Raw genomic sequence first — 21,475 nt, forward strand, 5'->3', positions numbered from 1 at the left:
GGGAACACTGGCCACCAATGTAGGGGGCACATGGACCCCAATGTATGGGGCACAATTACTACTAATGCAAAGGAAAACTCTGACCACAAATGTAAAGAAGCACACTGGCCACCAATGTAAAGGGAACACTGACCACTGATATAAGGAGCACACTGCCCACCAATATAAAGGAAGATTCTGACCACCAATGTAAGGGGAACACTGAACACCAAAGTAAAGGAACATTGCCAATGTAAGGGACACATTGACTGCCAATATAAAGGGGGAAAAAAAAAGAAAAAGGTAGGTTAAACTCAATAAAAGAGGGCATGCTGGTCACTGGACATCAATGGAGGCACGCTAAGCCCTGACCAACACAACGGGTACACTTACTCCTGACCATTAAAGTATTGCAATGCCTATTGTAATAAAAATCCATTCTGTGTTCCAAATACCAAGAAATTGGCTGCCATTTATTATTCTCTGTCTGCTTTGCTTAGGGTCCCTTGGACATTTATCCCTTTATTTCACAGTCAGGATTATTTTTTGTTAATTAAACTTTATACGGCACCCAAATTAACTTTTATACAGTGCTTTTGTTTTTTGTTTAAACATGTGCAATAAAGAAGCTTATTCTCTGCAAAGCTCATATACTCCAATAAAGATTAAACATGATTCAATAAACTGTTCTTTGTGCTTCAATAAAGTATCTCTGTGCATATAAAGTGCCCACGTGCTTCCAATTATTCACAGTATAATGCACAATGCCTTCAAACGTATTAAAGTGTCTGTACTCAAAAAAGTGCTCCATTTCCAACAATCAGTGCAATAATCTTCCCAAAATCCTCCACCATAAACACAGAACACTCACCAGATTACCACCCCTATTATAAAGCACCCAAATTAAGTGTGGGGCCATCTCACAGTAGTGTGCTAGAGCTGGGACTATAGTGGCAAAGCTTCACTACTGGAGTTATCAAGGCAAAAAGGAAGCTGGTATGTTATCCAGCCCACCTACAACTACCTAAAACCAAAATAACTGTTTTGGGTTGAATGAACCTTAGTGTTCTTATTTTCTATAAATAAAAGAAACATATATTTTATGGATCAGATATTGTTTTGTATCACTTGTTCCCAGGATAATATAATATATGTTACTGCTTCTCAAGGTAGAGAGGCTCCCAGTCTCCAAGCAAAACTCCTCCTGTGGGCGCCAGCCCAACTCATGTGTTGCACAGATGAAAACAAAAAAGGTGAGATAGGCTGCACTCCAAACAATCCACTTTATTGGACTGGGATAAAAACCAATACAGACAGTGGAAATACAGTGGGAGACTGGCAGGTAAACGCATTTCACGCTAAGGACAGTGCTTATATTACCCAGTGGACCCATGTGCAAACTGCTGATTTTAAAATTGACAATCAATGCTAGGTCCACCTCTTGCTATACTAGACCAAAACAAAGGTAAGGACTGCTCTAGAACTAAAAACAACTTCAACAACCCCACAACACTAACCCAAAGGAAATGAAGAGAAAATAAAAGTAAAACTGTGAGAAAAAATATTAAAAAACATACTTTGAAGAAAAAACACCTCATTGTGTATAAATGTGTATAACATCAATCCATCTCATATAGGAACCCATATATAGACCAGGCCATTTTTTTGTTTTTGGTTTTTTATGCCTTGTTTTTTTCCCTTAGAGCTTTCTTCTGGTGATATTTTATCACCTTTGCATTATTTTTTTTTTGCGCTATAAACAAAAAAAGACCGAGAATTTTGAAAAAAATATATATATTTTTGACTTTTTTGCTATAAAACATATCCAATAAAAAAATTTAAAAAATCTAATTTCTTCATACATTTAGGACAAAATTTATTCTGCTACATGTCTTTGCTAAAAAACCATCCCAATAATTGTATATTAATTGGTTTTTATGAAAGTTATAGCTTCCACAAATGGCGGTATATATACTGGAATTTGTATTTTTTTTTACTAGTAATAGTGGTGATCAGCAACTTATAGAGGAACTGTGGGACTGCGGCAGGCATTCTGACACCGGGTGGGAACTGACTAACTGTCACTGACATCCCCAGTGACACTAATACAGTGATCAGTGCTAATACTAAGATACCGGGCAGGAAGGGGTTAACATCTGAGGCGATCAAAGGGTTAACTGTGTGCTCTGTGTGTTTTACATTGTGTGCTGAGTGCTGTTTTACTTGGAAAGACATGCTGCTTTGTATCTTACACACAGGTCTCTCCCCTGTCAGCTTTGCCTATGATCACTGAATGCTGGCCAGGACCTGGTGACTGACATCCCCAGCCGCCAATAGCGGGGCAAGTAGGGCAGCATGCGTGCACCCCCCACCCAAAAATGCAGATCACGTATAAAGTATATACATAATTTCATGCAGCCGTGCAGCCCTGTAGCAGTACTTCTGCTATAGGGCGGATGGAAAGTGGTTAAAATTAAATGTACCTCAGATCCATAACATGAGGCCTCTGCCCTATCTCTAGTGTCTCCAATATGGTAAAGACCAATAAAGAGGCCAATGAATCGCTGATGCAGGCAGAGACATCAAAATAAATGAAAAAAACAAAAAATTAAAGAATCAGCACCAAAGATGTCAATAATCAGCATAATTGCAAATGCCTGTTAGCAAACTCTGGTAAAACAAAATTTCTTCCCTTTTCTTATACAAGGACAACATGGACAACCATCTATATCACACTTTTAATTACCCTTAAAACTCAGCCATGTTCTCTGGGTCTTATGAGAGGAGAAATAGCTAGAAAACAAAGCATTACCTAAAGTGGCTGTACGTTGGGAAACTATTCTAGTACCATGGGACAATATTTGTGCAAATATATCATCATTTAGAACAGGGGTTAAAATTTCGAGTCCAGACCTACTAGCCGGTCACAAAACTTACTCTCTACCAGTTGCCCCACCCAACCTTGCCCAGGTCTGCCCCCAACCCCAGCCCTGGCCCGCCCCACCCCAAACCCCACCCCCGGCCCACTCCCCGACCACGCCCCATTAAAGCTTATGAAATTACATTTTTCTTTAGAATAAAGAGTCCAAAATATAAAACTGTACACAGTAATGTATATCCCAGCTCCTTTTTCCTCCATTATAGTGATATGACATGTGTACAGTAATGTATATCCCAGCTCCCCTGTACTCCATTATAGTGATATGACAAGTATACAGTAATGTATATCCCAGCTCCCCTGTACTCCATTATAGTGATATGACATGTGTACAGTAATGTATATCCCAGCTCCCCTGTACTCCATTATAGTGATATGACATGTATACAGTATGTATATCCCAGCTCCCCTTTACTCCATTATAGTGATATGACATGTATACAGTAATATATATCCCACCTCCCCTGTACTCCATTATAGTGATATGACATGTATACAGTATGTATATCCCAGCTCCCCTGTACTCCATTATAGTGATATGACACGTATACAGTAATATATGTCCCAGCTCCCCTGTACTCCATTATAGTGATATGACATGTATACAGTAATGTATATCCCACCTCCCCTGTACTCCATTATAGTGATATGACATGTATACAGTAATCATTACTGTATACATGTCATCACTATAATGGAGTACAGGGGAGCTGGGATATATATTACTGAGTAATGTATATCCCAGCTCCCCTGAACTCCATTACAGTGATATGACATGTTGTATACAGTATTTACTCCTAGTCCCTCCGAGTCCCCCACGGCGGTGGAGAGGGTGTCTCCTCTCAGCGGAGGAGAGCAGACTTCTCCTGTACCTGTCCCCTCAGCGGCGGTGCCACAGAAGCCGGAAACTGTAAGTTGTAAACCGGAACTCGGCTTCACAATGAGGCTTGGAGCGCAGGTGCAGTCGCTCCATGCTTCATCTGTGCATGGAATTTCTCCTCACATTTGGCGAGCGGAGCGAGCAGCTTTTTCAAGACCTGACTTAGAAGTATGGGAAGGTCACACTCAATAATCTTTTTAATCTTCCCAATCTCTAAGCTAAATGCAGTGGAAAACAGCGGTGGTCCCTTCCTGGACCTATATCTCATGTTTGTATTTAATGAATTGTTCCTGTCAGTACTGCTGGCTATACCCACAGCACAATCTATCGTAGACACTGAATAGCCACTCTGTAAGAAGCGATCCCACATGTGGGTCACCTCTCTGCTGAAATCTTCATCCTTGTTACAAATCCTGCATAATCGCAGAAACTGTCCCATGGGAACACCCGTGACTGTATACTTATAGTGCCCTGAATCAGCCCTTAAAATGCTATTTCCCTATAAAGGTTTTCTATATAAACTTGTGACAATTGTGTCCTCACACCCCCTCAGTGTGACATCCAAAAAGTTAATACTATGATAACTCATCTGCCCAGTGAATCTGAGGTTGAGGTCATTGTCATTGAGAAAGGACAAGAGATCCTCCAAACCCCCAAAATCACTGGAACAGATGGAAATCAAATCACCTATATAATGCCTAAATAATTGGATGTGGGGGCGGAATGTGTTGTCAGGTCCAAATATCTTCAGCTTCTCCCAGCAACCCATTTAGAGGTTGGCAAGAGAGGGCAAAAACCTGGCACCCATCGCTGATCCACACCGTTGGAGGTAAAATGCACTATCAAAATAAATATAGTTGTGTGATAATAGATATTCAAGACATTCCAAAATAAATTCCATCTGAATGCGGGAGTATACCCACATAAATCTAGAAAGAAGGAAACAGCCCTGAGCCCCAAAATGTGAGGGATGGACAAATATAGACTCACTGCATCACATGTAACCCACCTATCTCCTTCCCTCCATTTAACATTCTGACACAGGTTCTACAAATTATTGGTGTCACAAAGGTAGCTGGGGAGTCCCACCACTATAGGCTGTAGCTGGAAATCCAGCCATTGCCCAACCCTTTTGTTTAGGGACCCAATACCAGCTACAATAGGTCTGCCTGTTAAAGGATCCAGCCCCTTATGTGTCTTAGGTAAATGATAGAATATGGGGACAACGGGAGACTCCAGAACCAGTGCTTCACCTTCACGGTTAGATAGGATGCCCAACAGGACACCCTTTTGAATAGGTGAAGTAAGCACATTTTTATACTATTTGGTAGGATCCCTTTTCAATTTGAGATAAGTATTCTCATCTGACAGCTGAGAGCCTCACATCAGTATGTGTCAGCATCCTGGACAACAATCAAGCCCCCTTTATCTGAATTCTTAATAACAATAGCATTGTCCTCACTAAGTATCCTGAGAGATCTTCTCTTGATGGGGCTAAGATTGTCCACCAGGGCAGCGAAACCAGATGTAGTATGCATGGCCAATCTGATTAGCTTTTCTTCAGCCATTTTTTGAAAGTGATCCATTTCTTTGCCCTGTCAGGGTCCTGTCCATGGCAGAAGTTCTGGAAGATCCGGCATTTCTGCCAGTACTCTGCATGGCCACAGAAGCACACATCATCCTCAGTTTGGTGCCAGACGGCCTTTATAAGGAGGCTCATCACTTTCTCAAGTTGCTGGATGATCTCTAGCTCCCTGTGCCCTGTTCCTGTTTCCTGTGATTTTGACCCGTGATTTCCTGTTACCGACTTGGCTTGCTCCTGGACCTGTCTACTCTGCTTTACCCCTGATCTGACATCGGCTTGGCTTATGGATACTCTCTCTCGCGCCTCTGTGTATGACCTCGGATATCCCATCTGACTAGGTCTGCTCTGATTCCCACTTGGTACCTGACCTTGGCTTGAACAGACTACCCAGTAAACATCTAAATCCCGGAAGGGCTTGCATACCACGCACTGGCGCCTCCTGTCTGCAGACCTATCTCCGTGCACCAGCTGTGCTTCTGAGTGGACCACCAACCAGCACTCCTACAGGCGACCTGTGCAACTTTGGGCCTGACTCCCGCTGTCCAACTCTCAGGGGTGTCCGGAACTTAGCCGCAAGGGAAGCCCTCTCTTCATTGGCCTCCATCACCAAGTACGTGATATGCCCCTAGCATGCATGGTATTAAAATCTGATCTATACCTCAGAGAATTTGGGACCAAAGATCCCTGTTCCTTCTCTTCCTCAAAATAAGATTGCATGGCTAAATCAGCCAAATCACAGATTTTACATTGGTCCATAACATTATTTATTTAGACCTCTTGTGCCAAATTTCCTTCAATGTCATCTCCATTTACAATCTCCCCATAAAAATGTTTATGCAAGGTGAAAGAGCGAACAAACCTATTGTCAGGGCTCCGGGTATGACCAGAGGTATGTGAACTGAAGCAGGGAAACGCAGGCTTCAGATATGTTATAAACAATATAATTTATTAATACTAACAATACAAAACGCAGTGCAATACTAAAACATAAACACAGTGCAAACGAACCAAACCAAACCACCCACAGATAACAATACATACAATGCAAGCGTAGTCAGGCAGGCCGGGTCAATAACAATCGGGCAGGTAGGAACAGGAGGAGCAGGCAGAGAGTAGTCAGGTCACGAGCTGGGTACAGCAACTAACGGGCAGGTAGGTACAGGGGGTCAGACAGAGAATGGTCGGGGTCACAAGCCAGGGATCAAACAGGAGAAGTCAGCAGAGGTCAGGATCAGGGAGGGTCGGCAACAAATCAGTCAGGCAGGAACAGGAACAGGAATGCAGGTAACAAGATACAGGGGCCCATGGAAAAACACACACCAAGGCACAGACTGCAGGTCTGGCCATCCCTTAAATACACCTGCAATCAGCCTCAGGTGTTTGGCTGACTGCAGGGTTGAGTCTCTGATTGCTGAGAGCACCCGCTGGCCAGCCCTGGTACTGCAGCCCACAAGGCAGGTGAGTCCCACCATTATTGGCAAGTCCATTCCTGATAGTACCCCCCCTCAAGGAGCGGCCTCAGGACGCTCCAAACAGTCCTAGCTGGGCAAAATGTTCCACCGCCCGGGTCTGGTAACTGGCGGGATATCAAAGACTGGCACATCGGGCAGGACTCCGGGTAGAGGCACATCGGGCAGGACTCCGGGCAGAGGCACATCGGGCTGGACTCCGGGCAGAGGCACATCAGGCTGGACTCCGGGCAGAGGCACATCAGTCTGGACTCCGGGCAGAGGCACATCGGGCTGGACTCCGGGCAGAGGCACATTCGGCTAGACTCCGGGCAGAGGCACATCGGGCTGGACTCCAGGCAGAGGCACATCAGGCTGGACAGCGGGCAGAGGCACATCGGGCTGGACACCGGACAGAGGCACATCGGGCTGGACACCGGACAGAGGCACATCGGGCTGGACACCGGACAGAGGCACATCGGGCTGGACACCGGACAGAGGCACATCGGGCTGGACACCGGATCACCAGGCGGAGAAGCAGGCACCGGATCACCAGGCAAAGCAGCAGGCACCGGATCACCAGGCGGAGCAGCAGGCACCGGGCCACCAGGCGGAGCAGCAGGCACCGGGCCACCAGGCGGGGCAGCAGGCACCGGGCCACCAGGCGGAGCAGCAGGCACCAGGCCCCCAGGCGGAGCGGCGGGCACCGGGTCATCAGGCACGACAGCGGGCATCGGGTCACCAGGCATCAGGTCATTTGGCTCGCCAGCGGGCACCACATCATCTGGCAAGGCAGTGGGCACCGAGTCACCAGGCACGACAGTGGGCTCCGAGTCAACTGGCATGACCGCGGGCACTGGGTCAGACATTGGATCGTCTGGCTCGACAGCGGGCATCGGGTCACCAGGCATCAGGTCATTTGGCTCGACAGCGGGCACCGCGTCATCTGGCAAGGCAGTGAGCACCGAGTCACCAGGCACGACAGTGGGCTCTGAGTCAATTGGCACGACAGCGGGCACCGGGTCATCAGGTACCGGATCGTCTGGCTCGACAGCAGGCACCGGGTCATCTGGCGCTGGATCATCTGGCTCGACAGCAGGCATCGGGTCACCAGGCATGACAGCAGGCACTGGGTCATCAGGCATTGGATCGTCTGGCTCGACAGCGGGCATCGGGTCACCAGACATGACAGCGGGCACTGGGTCATCAGGCATTGGATCGTCTGGCTCGACAGCGGGCATCGGGTCACCAGGCGGAGCGGCGGGCGCCGGGCCCCCAGGAGGTGCGGCAGGCGCCGGGCCCCCAGGCGGAGTGGCGGGCGCCGGGCCCCCAGGCGGAGCGGCGGGCGCCGGACCCCCAGGAGGGGCGGCAGGCACCAGGCCCCCAGGCAGAGCGACAGGCACCGGGCCCCCCCATGGAAAAACACACACCAGGGCACAGACTGCAGGTCTGGCCATCCCTTAAATACACCTGCAATCAGCCTCAGGTGTTTGGCTGACTGCAGGGTTGAGTCTCTGATTGCTGAGAGCACCCGCTGGCCAGCCCTGGTACTGCAGCCCACAAGGCAGGTGAGTCTCACCATTATTGGCAAGTCCATTCCTGACACCTATTCAAATCTAAGCTAGTATCAAACAGATTGAAATGACGTGTAGGGAAAAAATTCAGACACATAGACAGCAGATATCTATCATCACAAGACAGAGTTCTAGACAAGTTCAAAATATTTTCTATTGTTTCGGCATCTGTTTCCATAGCGAGTAACTGTCCCGACCTTCTCCACATTCTTCTTTCCTTCTTTCGACTTTATTGGGCTTTCCTACGTTTTTCTTGACGTGCTTCTTTTTGCTCACCTCTATGTCTTTTAGATGGCTGGGACCAGGTGTAACGCTCTCATTCATATCTGAGGAGGAATCCACCCCCCAATGCTGCTAAAGTATGATCCAAATTGTGATTCTCAGTCTAAGAAACACAAACTCTCTTGATAATACCAGCAGCATATCCCTTCTTCTTTTTATTATTAAATCTTGAATGAAATATTACATTAGCTACCAAGATGGCCTACTCCACCAGGTCTATGTGGCTGGTCCTCTTTATGTTTCTCTGAGATGATGAATGCCTCAGATGAGATGTCTCTGGACTCCTTTAATTCCTGTTCCAGTGACAAATTTTGGACTCCCCCACATGTCTTCACTCTCAGGGTGAGCAGGAATGTGGATCTCTCCAGTGGGCACACACACCGCAATTTCATCCCAAACTCAGTCCACCTCCTCCTGGTCCGGAGCTGTACAGGAAGCAGAGGGGTCCTTCTATAGGTGTCTGTTCTCTGCCTTGGAATAAAGGAGTCCAGAGACATCTCCAAACAAGACACTGAAGTCCATCCTCTGGAGGAGAGAGAAGAGCCTCCTTCTGGTTATTTTCATCACCGTTTTACTTCTCTTCTTCCTGGGAATATTCTACCACTCCTTCCCGAACTCTCTCTCCTGTGTCCGGCTGTCCTCCACTCTTCCTACCACTCCATCCCCCACAGCTATCTCCTCCTGTGCCACCATCCCCTCCCTCCTAGATTGTAAGCTTGAAAGAGCAGGGCCCTCGATACCCTCATGTTTTGCATTGTATTGGTATTGTTCTGTCACATGTTCTGTCCCCCTTTATAATGTACAGCGCTGAGCGAACTATTGGCGCTTTATAAATACTGTATAATAATAATAATAATAATAATAATAATTATGAGATCATCGGGGTGAGCCTGCAGCCGTCCATTCATCTCCTTTGATACTGCTAGCATGGGTGTCAGTGTGGAATCTGAACACCATCTGCTCATTTGATCTCTTGATTGGAAATCAGTGTGTCGGTAAGAGGCTGATTTGTTTGTTCTGGAAAGCACTTATGGACACCATAACACTTTGTTGGAAGATTTTTCAGCACACAGCACTTTCATATTGGATTTGGGACTTTTATGTTTATTCACTTTATGCATTTGGACTTTTTAGCACTTTAGATACATTTTTTGCAGTTAGTATTTATATTCATTCATGGTTTTTGAATACATTGTGTTTGGGGATTGGATTTGATTGTTTTAAAATCATTCACTCATTTTATTTATTTAGGGTTCAATATAGAGTTGGTCCACTTTTTGCAGCTATAACAGCTTCAGCTCTTCTGGGAAGACTATCCACAAAGTTTAGTAGTGTGTATATGGGAATGTTTGACCATTCTTCCAGAAATGCATTTGAGAGGTCAGTCACTGATGTCAGACGAGAAGGCCTGGCTCGCAGTCTCCACTCTAATTCATCCCAAAGGTGTTCTGTGGGGTTGGGATCAGGACTTTATGCATGCCAGTCAAGCTCCTCTACCACAAACTCAATCACCCATGTCTTTATGGACTTTGCTTTGTGCACTGGTGCACAGTATTGTTGGAACAGGAAGGGGCCATCCCCAAATTGTTCCTACAAAGTTGGGAGCATGAAATTGTCCAAAATGTCTTGATATGCTGACGCCTTAAGAGTTCCCTTCACTGGAACTAGGGGGCCAAGCACAACCCCTGAAACACAACCCATTTGCCTCCACTTTGTTATAATACCACTAACAGTTGACCAAGGAATATATAGTAGCAAGGAAATTTCACGGATGGACTTATTGCACAGGTGGCAACCTATCTCGGTATCATGGTAGCATGCTTGAATTCACTGAGCTCCTGAGAGCGACCCATTCTTTCACAAATGTTTGTAGAAGCAGTCTGCATGCCTAGGTGCTTCATTTTATACACCTGTGGCCTTGGAGGTGATTGGAACACCTGAATCCAATGATTTGGAGGAGTGTCCCAATACTTTTGGCAATATAGTGTATTAGTGTGAGTAAATAGTAAATACATGCTCTGCATGCTCTCTCTGAATTCTTCCTTAAATGAGGTGACAATGCTATGCCATCAACACATCACTGATTGCAGACCACCAACACATCTGGGACAATTTCTCCTGTCCATTGCATTGTGCAAGCTGTGCTGTGTAATAGTGTTATAGCCCTGAATTTTGCATTATGACTGCTATACTGTTGTACATTACATAGTCCTGATGGCTGCATGCTATATGCTCTAGCTGGCTGGCTGATCAAAAAAGCATGAACCATCTTTGCCATCTTTAGATGTGCACCAATGAATACAGTATTCCTAGTATTTAAAGCAGAACTTCACCTAAAGAAGGAAGTTCCTCTCTTCTTCCTCCTTCCCCACTCCTCTACTATATTTCGAACATATTTTTGCAGGGGGAACGGGTATCTAGTTTTGACACTTTCCTCCACCCTACCTGCTCACAACCATCTTGGACAATGCAAAGGTCCCAGAAACCTGCAAGACCATTCACAAAGCTCAGTTTGGCTACCACATACGCATGTGCAGCAGCAAGGAGTCACAGCCTGCTGTCCACAGTTAAAAAGCCACACAGGGGACCTGAAGACTGGTGAAGAACCAGCCTTGATGAGGTTGGCCCTGGATCCTTGCACAGGTGAGCATCTGTTTATTGAAAGTCAGCAGCTACAGAACTGACAGAAGAACCTCTTTAAGTTATCATCTCCTGATGTAGGTAATTGGTTGTATTGGGGTTAGTAGAGTAGAATGCTTTCACTTTGCAAAGTGAATAATTTTACTACATTTTTTTTGGCAATGTTTTTTAAATAACTGGCAGATATCAAGGTGGTTTATACAAACAAGGAAATATCCTGCATACAGCTGCAGTGTGCAACAATGATATTTCAGTCCACATATTTCAAAACTGTGGAGCAGTTTACAAAGGTTGCTTGATGCCAACTTGAAGATAGGGGTGTGTTCCCAAGACAAAGGCTACATAAAGCACATTGGGAATAAATGCTCGATTTGCCATATATACACACATTTTAGAACAGGACAGTTAGTTTTTATTGAATTCTAACAAACGCGGCAGAGGACAGATATTTCATTATTGATGGAGAGATATGTTCATCATGCTCTACTTAACGAGGGAGAAGAAAATGAGATGGTGAGACTATTCTGTGTAATCTCTTTCTAAAAAGTAAATATTCATTTCTAGGATAGTGTGTACAAGAGAGTGAGAAAAAAAAGAAAACTCTGATGTTTGGCTTTCAATTACGCCAACCCTAGGTGCTGTGCATAGAATTCCTAACATTTTGTAAGCTGCAGTTTTGCAGCTCTGATGTTTGGCTTTCAATTACGCCAACCCTAGGTGCTGTGCATAGAATTCCTAACATTTTGTAAGCTGCAGTTTTGCACTTTCCTGAGTTTCTGTCAGTAAAAAATTTCTGTATATCTATACAGGTCTGAGGACATAGAGGCAGTTTTGCCCTTTTTTTCTTGTTATAAGTTAGGGTATAAACCCACTTGCTCAGAAACTTGTAAAATATGAAGAAAGAGAGATTTTTGTTATTTAATTTCTATTTAATTTCTCTGGATCTGCCAATAGGCTCCTTGAAAAACATGCTTGGGGATTTTTTTTTGGAATATACTCTGCAGGCATTGGGGGGGGGGGGGAGTTAGTAAAACTGGAACACTCAGAATCTGGTGCCAATCAGCGTCTAACTTCAACTTGTTCAATTAAGCTTTGACAAAAAACCCTGGAAGCTGATTGGCTTCCATGCAGAGCTGCACCAGATTGTGCATGCTCCAGTTTTAGTAAAGTTTCCCCACTAGTTTTAGTTTTGGATGAATGTCATTCATTTTTATCTTCTGGCATAGAAGGGATAGTGGACACTAACTAATAAGCTGGTGCTGAACATTTTCAGCATTTGTATTTGCTTCTCATAGGTGGATTACAACACTCTCACCTGATGCTCATTTTGTAAAGTGCTGTGCAAACTGTTGGCGCTATATAAATCCTGTATAATAATAATAATATTGCCTATAGATTCAAATTTGTCACATATATCTCATTCTGGTGGAGAGAAAGATTTACCCTTGCAGTGGGTACCCATTTCCACTGCAAAGCTTAAGTGTTCAATTTGCCTAGGGGACTATGAATGGTGATACACTTAACTTATTTCTCACTCCCAGAGCAACCAGTGATCTAATCCACTGTCCAAAACTTGGAATGTGCGGCATTCTCCCATGCAATGCAGGACCACTGGTCCTTCATTGTAGGGAATGACGTTGAAGAACTGTGACCAGTTGGGCAGCGATGGTAACAGGCTTCTGGGAAACAATTCCACGAAGACCAGGAAGTCAACAGGATTGAGTAATAAGGTAAGTATATCACCTTATTTATCATCCCCTAAGCAACACTAACCTAGAGCCTAAGCCAGTCCTCACTGCAAGGGTTATTTTTTTCCCCTAGAGTTCAGTTTTAACGGAAGCATGTATTAAAGGAAATATGTAGGAGTCATTGCTGCAGTCCTAAAAATACTTGATGCCTGGTTGCCTCTAACTTCAATGCTTAGAGTCATTGACCTAAAGTATAGGACTGGGCAGGTTGGACTAAAATTGAACCTCCTGATCTGAATACCTGCTTTGGGTCCATATCTTATAAAGTACTAAAGCCAATTCATCTACTTAACAGCCAAGTAGTCAGCATCTTCAAAAGGAAAGATCAATGACAACAGTTTAGATAATTCTCTACAGCTTTCCTTTGAAATGCTGCAGAAATAATTATTATATTTTAAGTTTCATATATCACTGCCCAGTAACCAACAGTGGAAAACAAGTTTTGCATCCTTTTAAATATAGCATGGATATCTTACTGCTGCGTGTATATGAGATGCAGGTCATTATCTAGGATTGTTGTGCCAGTGAGTAAATCTCATATTACATTGTAACATTAATCCAGACATCAAAGCTCTATAGATAATACTTTTTCGTGGGGGGAGTGCAAATCATCTGTAAATGGCAGTTTATGCAGAAAAGCTGTTTACCCACTCAATAAATAACTTAGAACAGGGTTCTCCAAACTATGGCCCTCCAGGTGTTGAGGAACTGCATGTCCCATGAGGTCTTGCAAGACTATGCCTCTGGGAGTCTTGCCTGTGGCTGTCAGAGACATGATGGAATTTGTAGTACTTCAACAGCTGGAGGGCCATAGTTTGGAGACCCCTGGCTTAGATCATTTCATATCTGCTTAAGATATGATTGTAAACAGCCACAATTTCAGCTTAATTAAAACAAACTGCTATGTGCAAAAAGTGGTAAGCCACATGTAGGTAGGTGCCTACTAAGGGTATGTTGTAGTAAGCAAGCAAGATTAGACTGGCCAGGATAGGGAAGAGTTCAGCTCCAGGTTGCTAGTTTCCTAGGCTTTTTGGGTTCTACCTTCCTTCCTAGTCTATACATAAATAGGGGGAAGGCCAGGCTTAGGGGGCTTTTTGACAGAACAGCATGAGAAGTAGCAAGGTCCGAACCACTGTGAAGGATGCAGCTTGAAGCATCCTTCATCTGCCACTCGTATAGGATTCACCGGGACTAAAGGTGGGCAGCAGTGGCAGCTGCCCTGGACACAGTGGTTTCATGTGAGGTGGGGGGGCATGTGAAGAGATTGGGGAGAGGGCATTTGTTTTTGGAGGGGGAATTTGGGGGAAGGCAGGGGGTAAAAATTGTTCTAGGAGGGTAAATGTAGGGGGCGGTGCTAGGAGTGGTGATTTGGGGGGATTAGTTTTTGGAGGGGGGGAAAGGGATTTCTGCTAGGAGGGAGGACATGGGGGGGAGGTTGTGCTATAAGAGGGAATATGGTAGGGGGGAGGAATATTGTGCTAGGAGGGGAAATTTTGATGGAGAGGATTTATGCTAGGTGGGGTGAGTGGGGGGAGAATTTGTGTAGAGAGGGGGGATTTGGAGTGGGGGGAAGAGTATTTGTGCTCAGAGAGGAAATTTGAATGGTAGAGGATTTGTGCTAGGAGGTTTGATTTTTTTTTATTGGGGGGGGGGGGGGTGTTGTGCTGGGGGATTTGGGGAGAGAGAGGATTTGAGCTTGGAGGGAGGCAAAGATTTGTAATGGCAATGGGGATATCAGCAGGGGGGGCAGATTTGTGCTTAAGGGGTAAGCATGCAGATTAGTGCTCAAATTTTTTAAGGGGGAGGGGGAATTTTTGCTTACACATAATGCTCATACATTTTGGGGGGCGTAGTTTGGTATGTCTGGCCTGGACTCTAGATGACCTTGTCCCAGCACTGTGTATAGGTATGCCTAGGTAGCCACAGCATAGTAAGACAGAAGGACTTTATACTGCACTGTTTCCAAGTGTTTTGGTAAAGCTTTGTTTCAAGCCCGGTCTGAAGTCATTGGAAGGGATGCATGGTGGTACATGGGCTATCAGAAGAACAGGACCTGTATAGCACACATGGCGTATGAAAGCAAGGCCACTACAAAGGGCTAACTTGGCAGGAGAGTTGGAGGAAGAGAACTGGTGGGGAGTGAACGGCAGCTGTTAAATAAAGCGTGGTACCTGGAGTAGGCAACAGGTTCTCCAATATCAAGGGGGTTGGTGCTCTGGCTCCCTCCCTTGCAGTCAGTTCCTCCAAAAATGTCTAGGACCGAACCCACTGTACAGAGACCCTTTGTGCCTAGCCGCATGGTATGGAGAACAGAAGGAGTTAACTATGTGCATGCATGAGGTCCACACTAGTGTATAGCGGGACCCCATTTTGTCACTCGGTGTGAGGTGACAGAGATATGCTGGACTGGTGGAGAGGGCATAGGCTCAGCTGTGTCCCTCCTAAATGCAACATGCAATGAGGAAGGTGTGTGGTAGCATGTTTACAGAGGGACCCTGTACATTTAACTACTGCACACAGTGTACGTCTCATCTCTAAGCTGGGGTACCACCATAACATTGACTTTCACATGAAGGTGGTTCCACCTAGTACCATGAATTGACAAGCACACACACACACTAGAAAGGTACCCCCACATGCAGGGTGTGTAGGCCCCAACCACACACATTTTATATACATTTACCATTATTTATAATATGACTTTAGAAAACTAACATCTGATTGGTTATAACACTGAATGTTACTGATATTCATACTAAATTAGCTTGATATGGCTCGATATTTAAAGAGACCCTATCCCTCGAGAAAACATTTGAAAGCAAGTTATACCTGTGTAGAGGAACTGTGTAAATACTAATCCTTCTGCCCGTACCACAAATACTGATCTGATTCGGAGGAATATTCTTAAAGCCTGGGTTTAATTAAAAGCTAGAAAAAAATCAACACAAGGGAAATTACTTATTAATATCCGATGTGTCCTTTATGTTGCTAGCTCCTCCATTCATTGAAATCTTCCTCCACTGATGTCCTCTACCCCCGATTCTGTAATCTTCTGAATATTCTGGTACAGTAGAGGTTATTAGAGCTTAGGGGGTTTTGACAGGTATTTATCAAGAGTATCTGACTATGCCTAACCTTTTCACCCACCTCTTCCATTCATAGAATCTGTACTATAGCTTCTATGAATGGAATGTGATCTATGAATGGAGGATGGGCAGATGACTGAAAAGTATCCCCCTCCATTCATAGATCATGTTTCATTCAAAGAAGCAATATTATGGCTTCTATGACTGGAGGAGGTGGATGGAAAGGGTGGGCATAGTCAGATACTCTTGATAAATGCCTGTCGCAACCCCATCAGCTCTGTTAACATCTACTGCACCAGAAGATTTAGAAGACTACGGTGGTGGGGGTAGGGAGCATCAATGGAGGAAGATTTCAAGGAATGAATGAGTGAGTGCCCGACACAGGTCCATCAGCTCTAGTAACCTCTTCCACATCTAAAGATTGCGACGCTGCAAGGGAATTTCCCCAGAGTTCAACTCCTGCAAGTGATGGTCTCTTTAACAGAACATTTCTCAGGATGTGAGAAGTGTTCGGTGGTATGGGCAGGAGGAAAGGTAGGGAGCATCAAAGTTAGTTGAAAGTGTATGTATGTTTGAATAGGGAAGGATTAGAACCACTGTCCGGTTTTTATGGTCTTTGCTAAGTAGATTCATGCTCTCAATTTGTCCAGGTGACCATTACCACAGAATATGAAAATAAAATTACAGTTGTCACCAGAAAAAAGGTATGGGTAAAAAATCCAATAGGGACACCGGTTCTGGTGACAAGGAGGAATCCCTTCACTTCCTGCTGCAGCTCCAAGACAGGAAGTAAAAGAAAATTTCCCTAATGGTACACAGGCAGAAAAAAATATCCTGACATGGGTTTTACTACAAAAAAAGTTTTGCCTACAGCTACACTTTGCAGATCTTGCCTTTTAATTTATAAATATTATATTGTTAATAAGAATGACTAATAACTAGCAGTATACCGTGCATTTATGGTAAGGTTATCCAAAGGTTATCAGTCTAGATCAGAGGTCTCCAAACTTTTCATTCAAAGGGCCAGTTTACTGTACTTTAGACTTTAGGGGGGCCGGATTGTGGTCAGTGGGGGTAGAAAATGTCCCGGGACCAGGATCCGTGAGAATAAACATGGCCTTAGGGTTGGTGGTAAGTAAAAGGAAGAGTATTACCCCGTTATTGGTATTAGTGGAAGGAATAGTAACCCATTGTTGGTATCAGTGGAAGAAATAATACACCATTGTTGGTGTCAGTGGGAGGAATAGTGCCTTCTATCCCAGGGGCGGACTGACAACTCATGGGGCCCCCGGGCAATAGGAGATCATGGGGCCCCTGTGTCCTTGGCCAAACTCAAAAAAGCCTATAAAAAAGGTACCAGGGGCATCTCATGGGGCCCCCTACTGACCCCGGGCCGTCGGGCAGTGCCCAAGTTTCCAAATGGTCAGTCCGCCCCTGTAATCCTTAAGAGGAATAGTGCCCCAAGGGCCGGTTAAAGGCTGACAAAGGGCCCTTGGGCCACAGTTTGGAGACCTCTGGTCTAGATGACATGATATTTATATAGAGAACTACAAATAAAAAACACACTTGACTGCAAATACGCTACTGGTGACTGGTGAGCTGCAATATATTACATTTTAGGTTTTGGCTTTGTATATGATTTAAATGGCTTAGGTGCATGTCTTAAAGTGAATTATGGTGCTATGGTGCACTGGCAACTCATTTAAAATGAATGGGCTGACTAAATGTAGCACACCATAAAGCTAGGTTCACACCTATGCAGTTTGCGTTTGACCCATTTCTGCATTGCGTTTTGCTTTTTTTTCTTGTTGCTAGGACGATTGCAAAACGCTTCAAAAATGAGGCAAAAATGCATCAAAGTCGCAGCAAAAAATGTACTACATGCTTTTCTGCAGCGTTTCTATTGAAGTCTATAGAACCAAAAACTCCGCTTTTTGCGTTAAAAAAAGCCCCTGACACTTCCCCAATAACGCACTGGGTGAAAACACGGAGATGTAAACGTGTTCCATAGGAATTCATGTTAAATGGAGTGTAGTGTGTTGCTGCAAAATGCTGCGGAAAAAACGCTTAGGCATGAATCTAGACTAACACACAGTCACAAATTACGTTTAAACGGATTTGTTAATGCAGTGCACTATAAACACAATTCACAAAATTTTGAAGTGGTTGTAAACCTCTTACATGAAATATGAACAAAGCATATCCCTCTATAGCAGGGGCCTCCAAACTTTTCCAACAAAGGATTTACTGTCCTTCAGACTTTAGGGGGGCCAGCGGGGGTAGAAAAAATCCAACATTAGTGAGAGTAAACAAGGTCTCAGGTGTGGTGTTGAGTTGCATAGTGCCTGTGGTCAGTAGGAGGAGGAGTAGTGCCCCATCATTGCTATCACTGGAAGGAATATTGGCCCATCATTGTTTTTAGTGGATGGAATAGGGCCCCATCATTGATATTACTGGGAAGAATAGTGTCCAATTGCTGTTGTCAGTTAGAGAGATTATGAAATTATGCCCCACTTTTGGTGTAAATGTTAGGAATAGTGCCCCAAGGGCCAGATTAAGGCTAGCAAAGGGCCACATCCAGCCCTCGGGTCGCAGTTTGGAAACCACTGCTCTATAGTGTGTACTTGCCTCAATCCAGATCATTTATGTCTGCTGCTCCATTCCTCTGCTATCTGCATGAATCACTTTCCACAGGTTTTCCTGAAACCAGGAGATAAAAAGGTTTGATTAACAGCTTCATCTCTTTTCCTGTGTGCTGTGGGAAAGGGGGGGGGGGCCCTTCCCTCCAATCAGCTCTCTTCACTGAGCTCTGCAGTGTGTAACTTCACCTCCCTGCCCCATGTTTTCTGAAAGCTCAGAAATGCTGTATACATTTGCAGGGCTCTAAAGAAGACTGCATATAAACAGGTACAGCTTAGTAGGAGGATTTGTTTCATCACTGTTTATCACCTGAAATGTCACCACCTTAACATTTACCTTGAAGATGTTTCCTAATGCATCTTACAATCCTTCTTCTCACATGGAATCCCATAGAGTTTCGCAGGGACATGATACAGTGTAGGAGGTTAGCAAACAGGTTGTATTACAGTATTTTCTGGCGTATAAGACTACTTTTCATACTTAAAAATATACCCCAATAATTGGGGGTCATCTTATACGCGGGGTATAAAATGTGAACCTTGAGTTTGTTTGGGTCAAACTGGCTGGATGTGCAGTAATGTACATACAGTATACCGCGCTGAGCCAAGCTGGCTCAAAACAAATGTCCCTATGAGAGATTAATCTGTCAGCCCGCTGGATGTGTGGTATATACAGTATACTGAGCTGACCCGAGCCAAAATGTACCGGTACGTCCCTACTGTAATCAGCCTGGATGCGTGTATGTACGGTAGCTGAGGCTACATACAGTATGCACTGGGCCAATCACGGTGAGGGATGTATTCTACTAATGAATACAAAGCCTGCTTGGATCGGCTGAGTCAGAGAGGTGGGCTGATGATGTCACAACCTCAGCCAATCCGAGCAGGCTTTGTATTCATTAGTAGAATACATCGCTCGCCGTGATTGGCCCAGCGTACACTGTATGTAGCCGCAGCTACCGTACATACACGCATCCAGCAATCTAATTACAGTAGGGACGTACCGGTACGTTTTGAAACAGCTTGGCTCAGTATACTGTATATACCACACATCCAGCGGGCTGACAGATTAATCTGTCATAGGGACATTTGTTTTGAGCCAGCTTGGCTCAGCGCTGTAAACTGTACAGTTGTGACCAAAATTATTCAACCCCCACTGAAATTGAGTGTTTTGGCCAGTTTGACATTGCTTTTGATCATTCAGTCATCTTGCTTACATTTACATTAAAGAGGCACTTGTAGGTCAGACAAATATAACATAACAGTTATAATGAAATAACCACAAATGTCTTTTCTGTGCTCACAGCATTATCAGTTTTATTCAACCCCCAAGTGACATTCAATCTTAGTACTTAGTACAGCATCCTTTTACAGTTATAACAGCTTTTAAACGTGAAGCATAGCTTGACACAAGTGTCTTGCAGCGATCTACGGGTATCTTCGCCCATTCTTCATGGGCAAAGGCCTCCAATTCAGTCACATTCTTAGGCTTGCGCACTGCAACTGCTTTCTTTAAGTCCCACCAGAGGTTCTCAATCGGATTTAAGTCTGGTGACTGCGATGGCCACTCCAAAATGTTCCAGCCTTTCCTCTGCAACCATGCTCTAGTGGACTTGGAGGTATGCTTGGGATCATTGTCCTGTTGAAAGGTCCAACGTCTCCCAAGCCTCAGGTGTGTGACGGACTGCATCACGTTTCCATCCAATATCTCCTGGTACTGAAGAGAATTCATGGTACCTTGCACACGCTGAAGCTTCCCTGTACCTGCAGAAGCAAAACAGCCCCAAAGCATGATTGACCCTCCACCATGCTTCACAGTAGGCAAGGTGTTCTTTTCATCATAGGCCTTGTTCTTCCTCCTCCAAACATAGCGTTGATCCATGGGCCCAAACAGTTCTAATTTTGTTTCATCAGTCCACAGAACACTATCCCACAACTTTTGTGGTTTGTCCACATGGCTTTTGGCATACTGCAGTCGACTCTTCTTATTCTTTGGAGACAGCAAGGGGGTACGCCTGGGAGTTCTGGCACGGAGGCCTTCATTACGCAGTGTGCGTCTTATTGTCTGGGCTGAAACTTCTGTACCCACATCTGACAAATCTTTTCTCAGTTCCTCAGCAGTCACACGGGGACTTCTCTCCACTCTACGCTTCAGGTAGCGCACAGCAGTCGAAGTCAGCATCTTCTTTCTGCCACGACCAGGTAGCGTTTCAACAGTGCCCTTTGCCTTGAATTTGCGAATGATGCTTCCTAAGGTGTCTCTTGGTATGTTTAACATCTTTGCAATCTTCTTATAGCCATTGCCCTTCCTGTGAAGAGAAATCACCTCTTCTCTTGTCTTCCTGGACCATTCTCTTGCCTTCACCATGTTTGTAACCACACCAGTAAATGTCTAGAAGGAGCTGAGTATCACAGTCATTTTAAAGCTGCCTAATTGGTGCTTATTATGCTTGATTGCTGCTCGGTGACATCCACAGGTGTTTTCAATACCTGATGGAAAGCACCTGTATGAACCTCTGTTCTTCAGAGTGGTAGTCTTTAAGGGGTTGAATAATTGTGGCAATGAAGAAACCACATAAGAACCATTTACTACTGTATTACATAAACAATTGATGTCATTTTAGTTGCATTTGGGTAGTTACAACGTCCTTGTAGGATTTGATTCTGAATACAATT

At 44.6% G+C, this 21,475-nt stretch overlaps 1 protein-coding gene across 1 annotated transcript in view; it reads left to right on the plus strand.

Moving 5' to 3' along the window:
* The first annotated feature begins 11,731 nt into the window (after nt 1–11,731).
* Nucleotides 11,732–21,475, plus strand: part of LOC149445013 (putative cation-transporting ATPase 13A4) — a 77,590-nt gene continuing 67,846 nt past the window's right edge. Inside the window, exon 1 of the mRNA XM_089654307.1 lies at nt 11,732–11,839. Within this exon, the coding sequence (XP_089510433.1) occupies nt 11,786–11,839 (54 nt within the window). The 5' untranslated portion in view covers nt 11,732–11,785. The remainder of the gene's footprint in view (nt 11,840–21,475) is intronic.

Source organism: Staurois parvus, unplaced genomic scaffold (assembly GCF_062004578.1).
Source record: "Staurois parvus isolate SC_StPar_1 unplaced genomic scaffold, SC_StPar_1.0 ptg000750l, whole genome shotgun sequence".
Classification (NCBI taxonomy): domain Eukaryota; kingdom Metazoa; phylum Chordata; class Amphibia; order Anura; family Ranidae; genus Staurois; species Staurois parvus.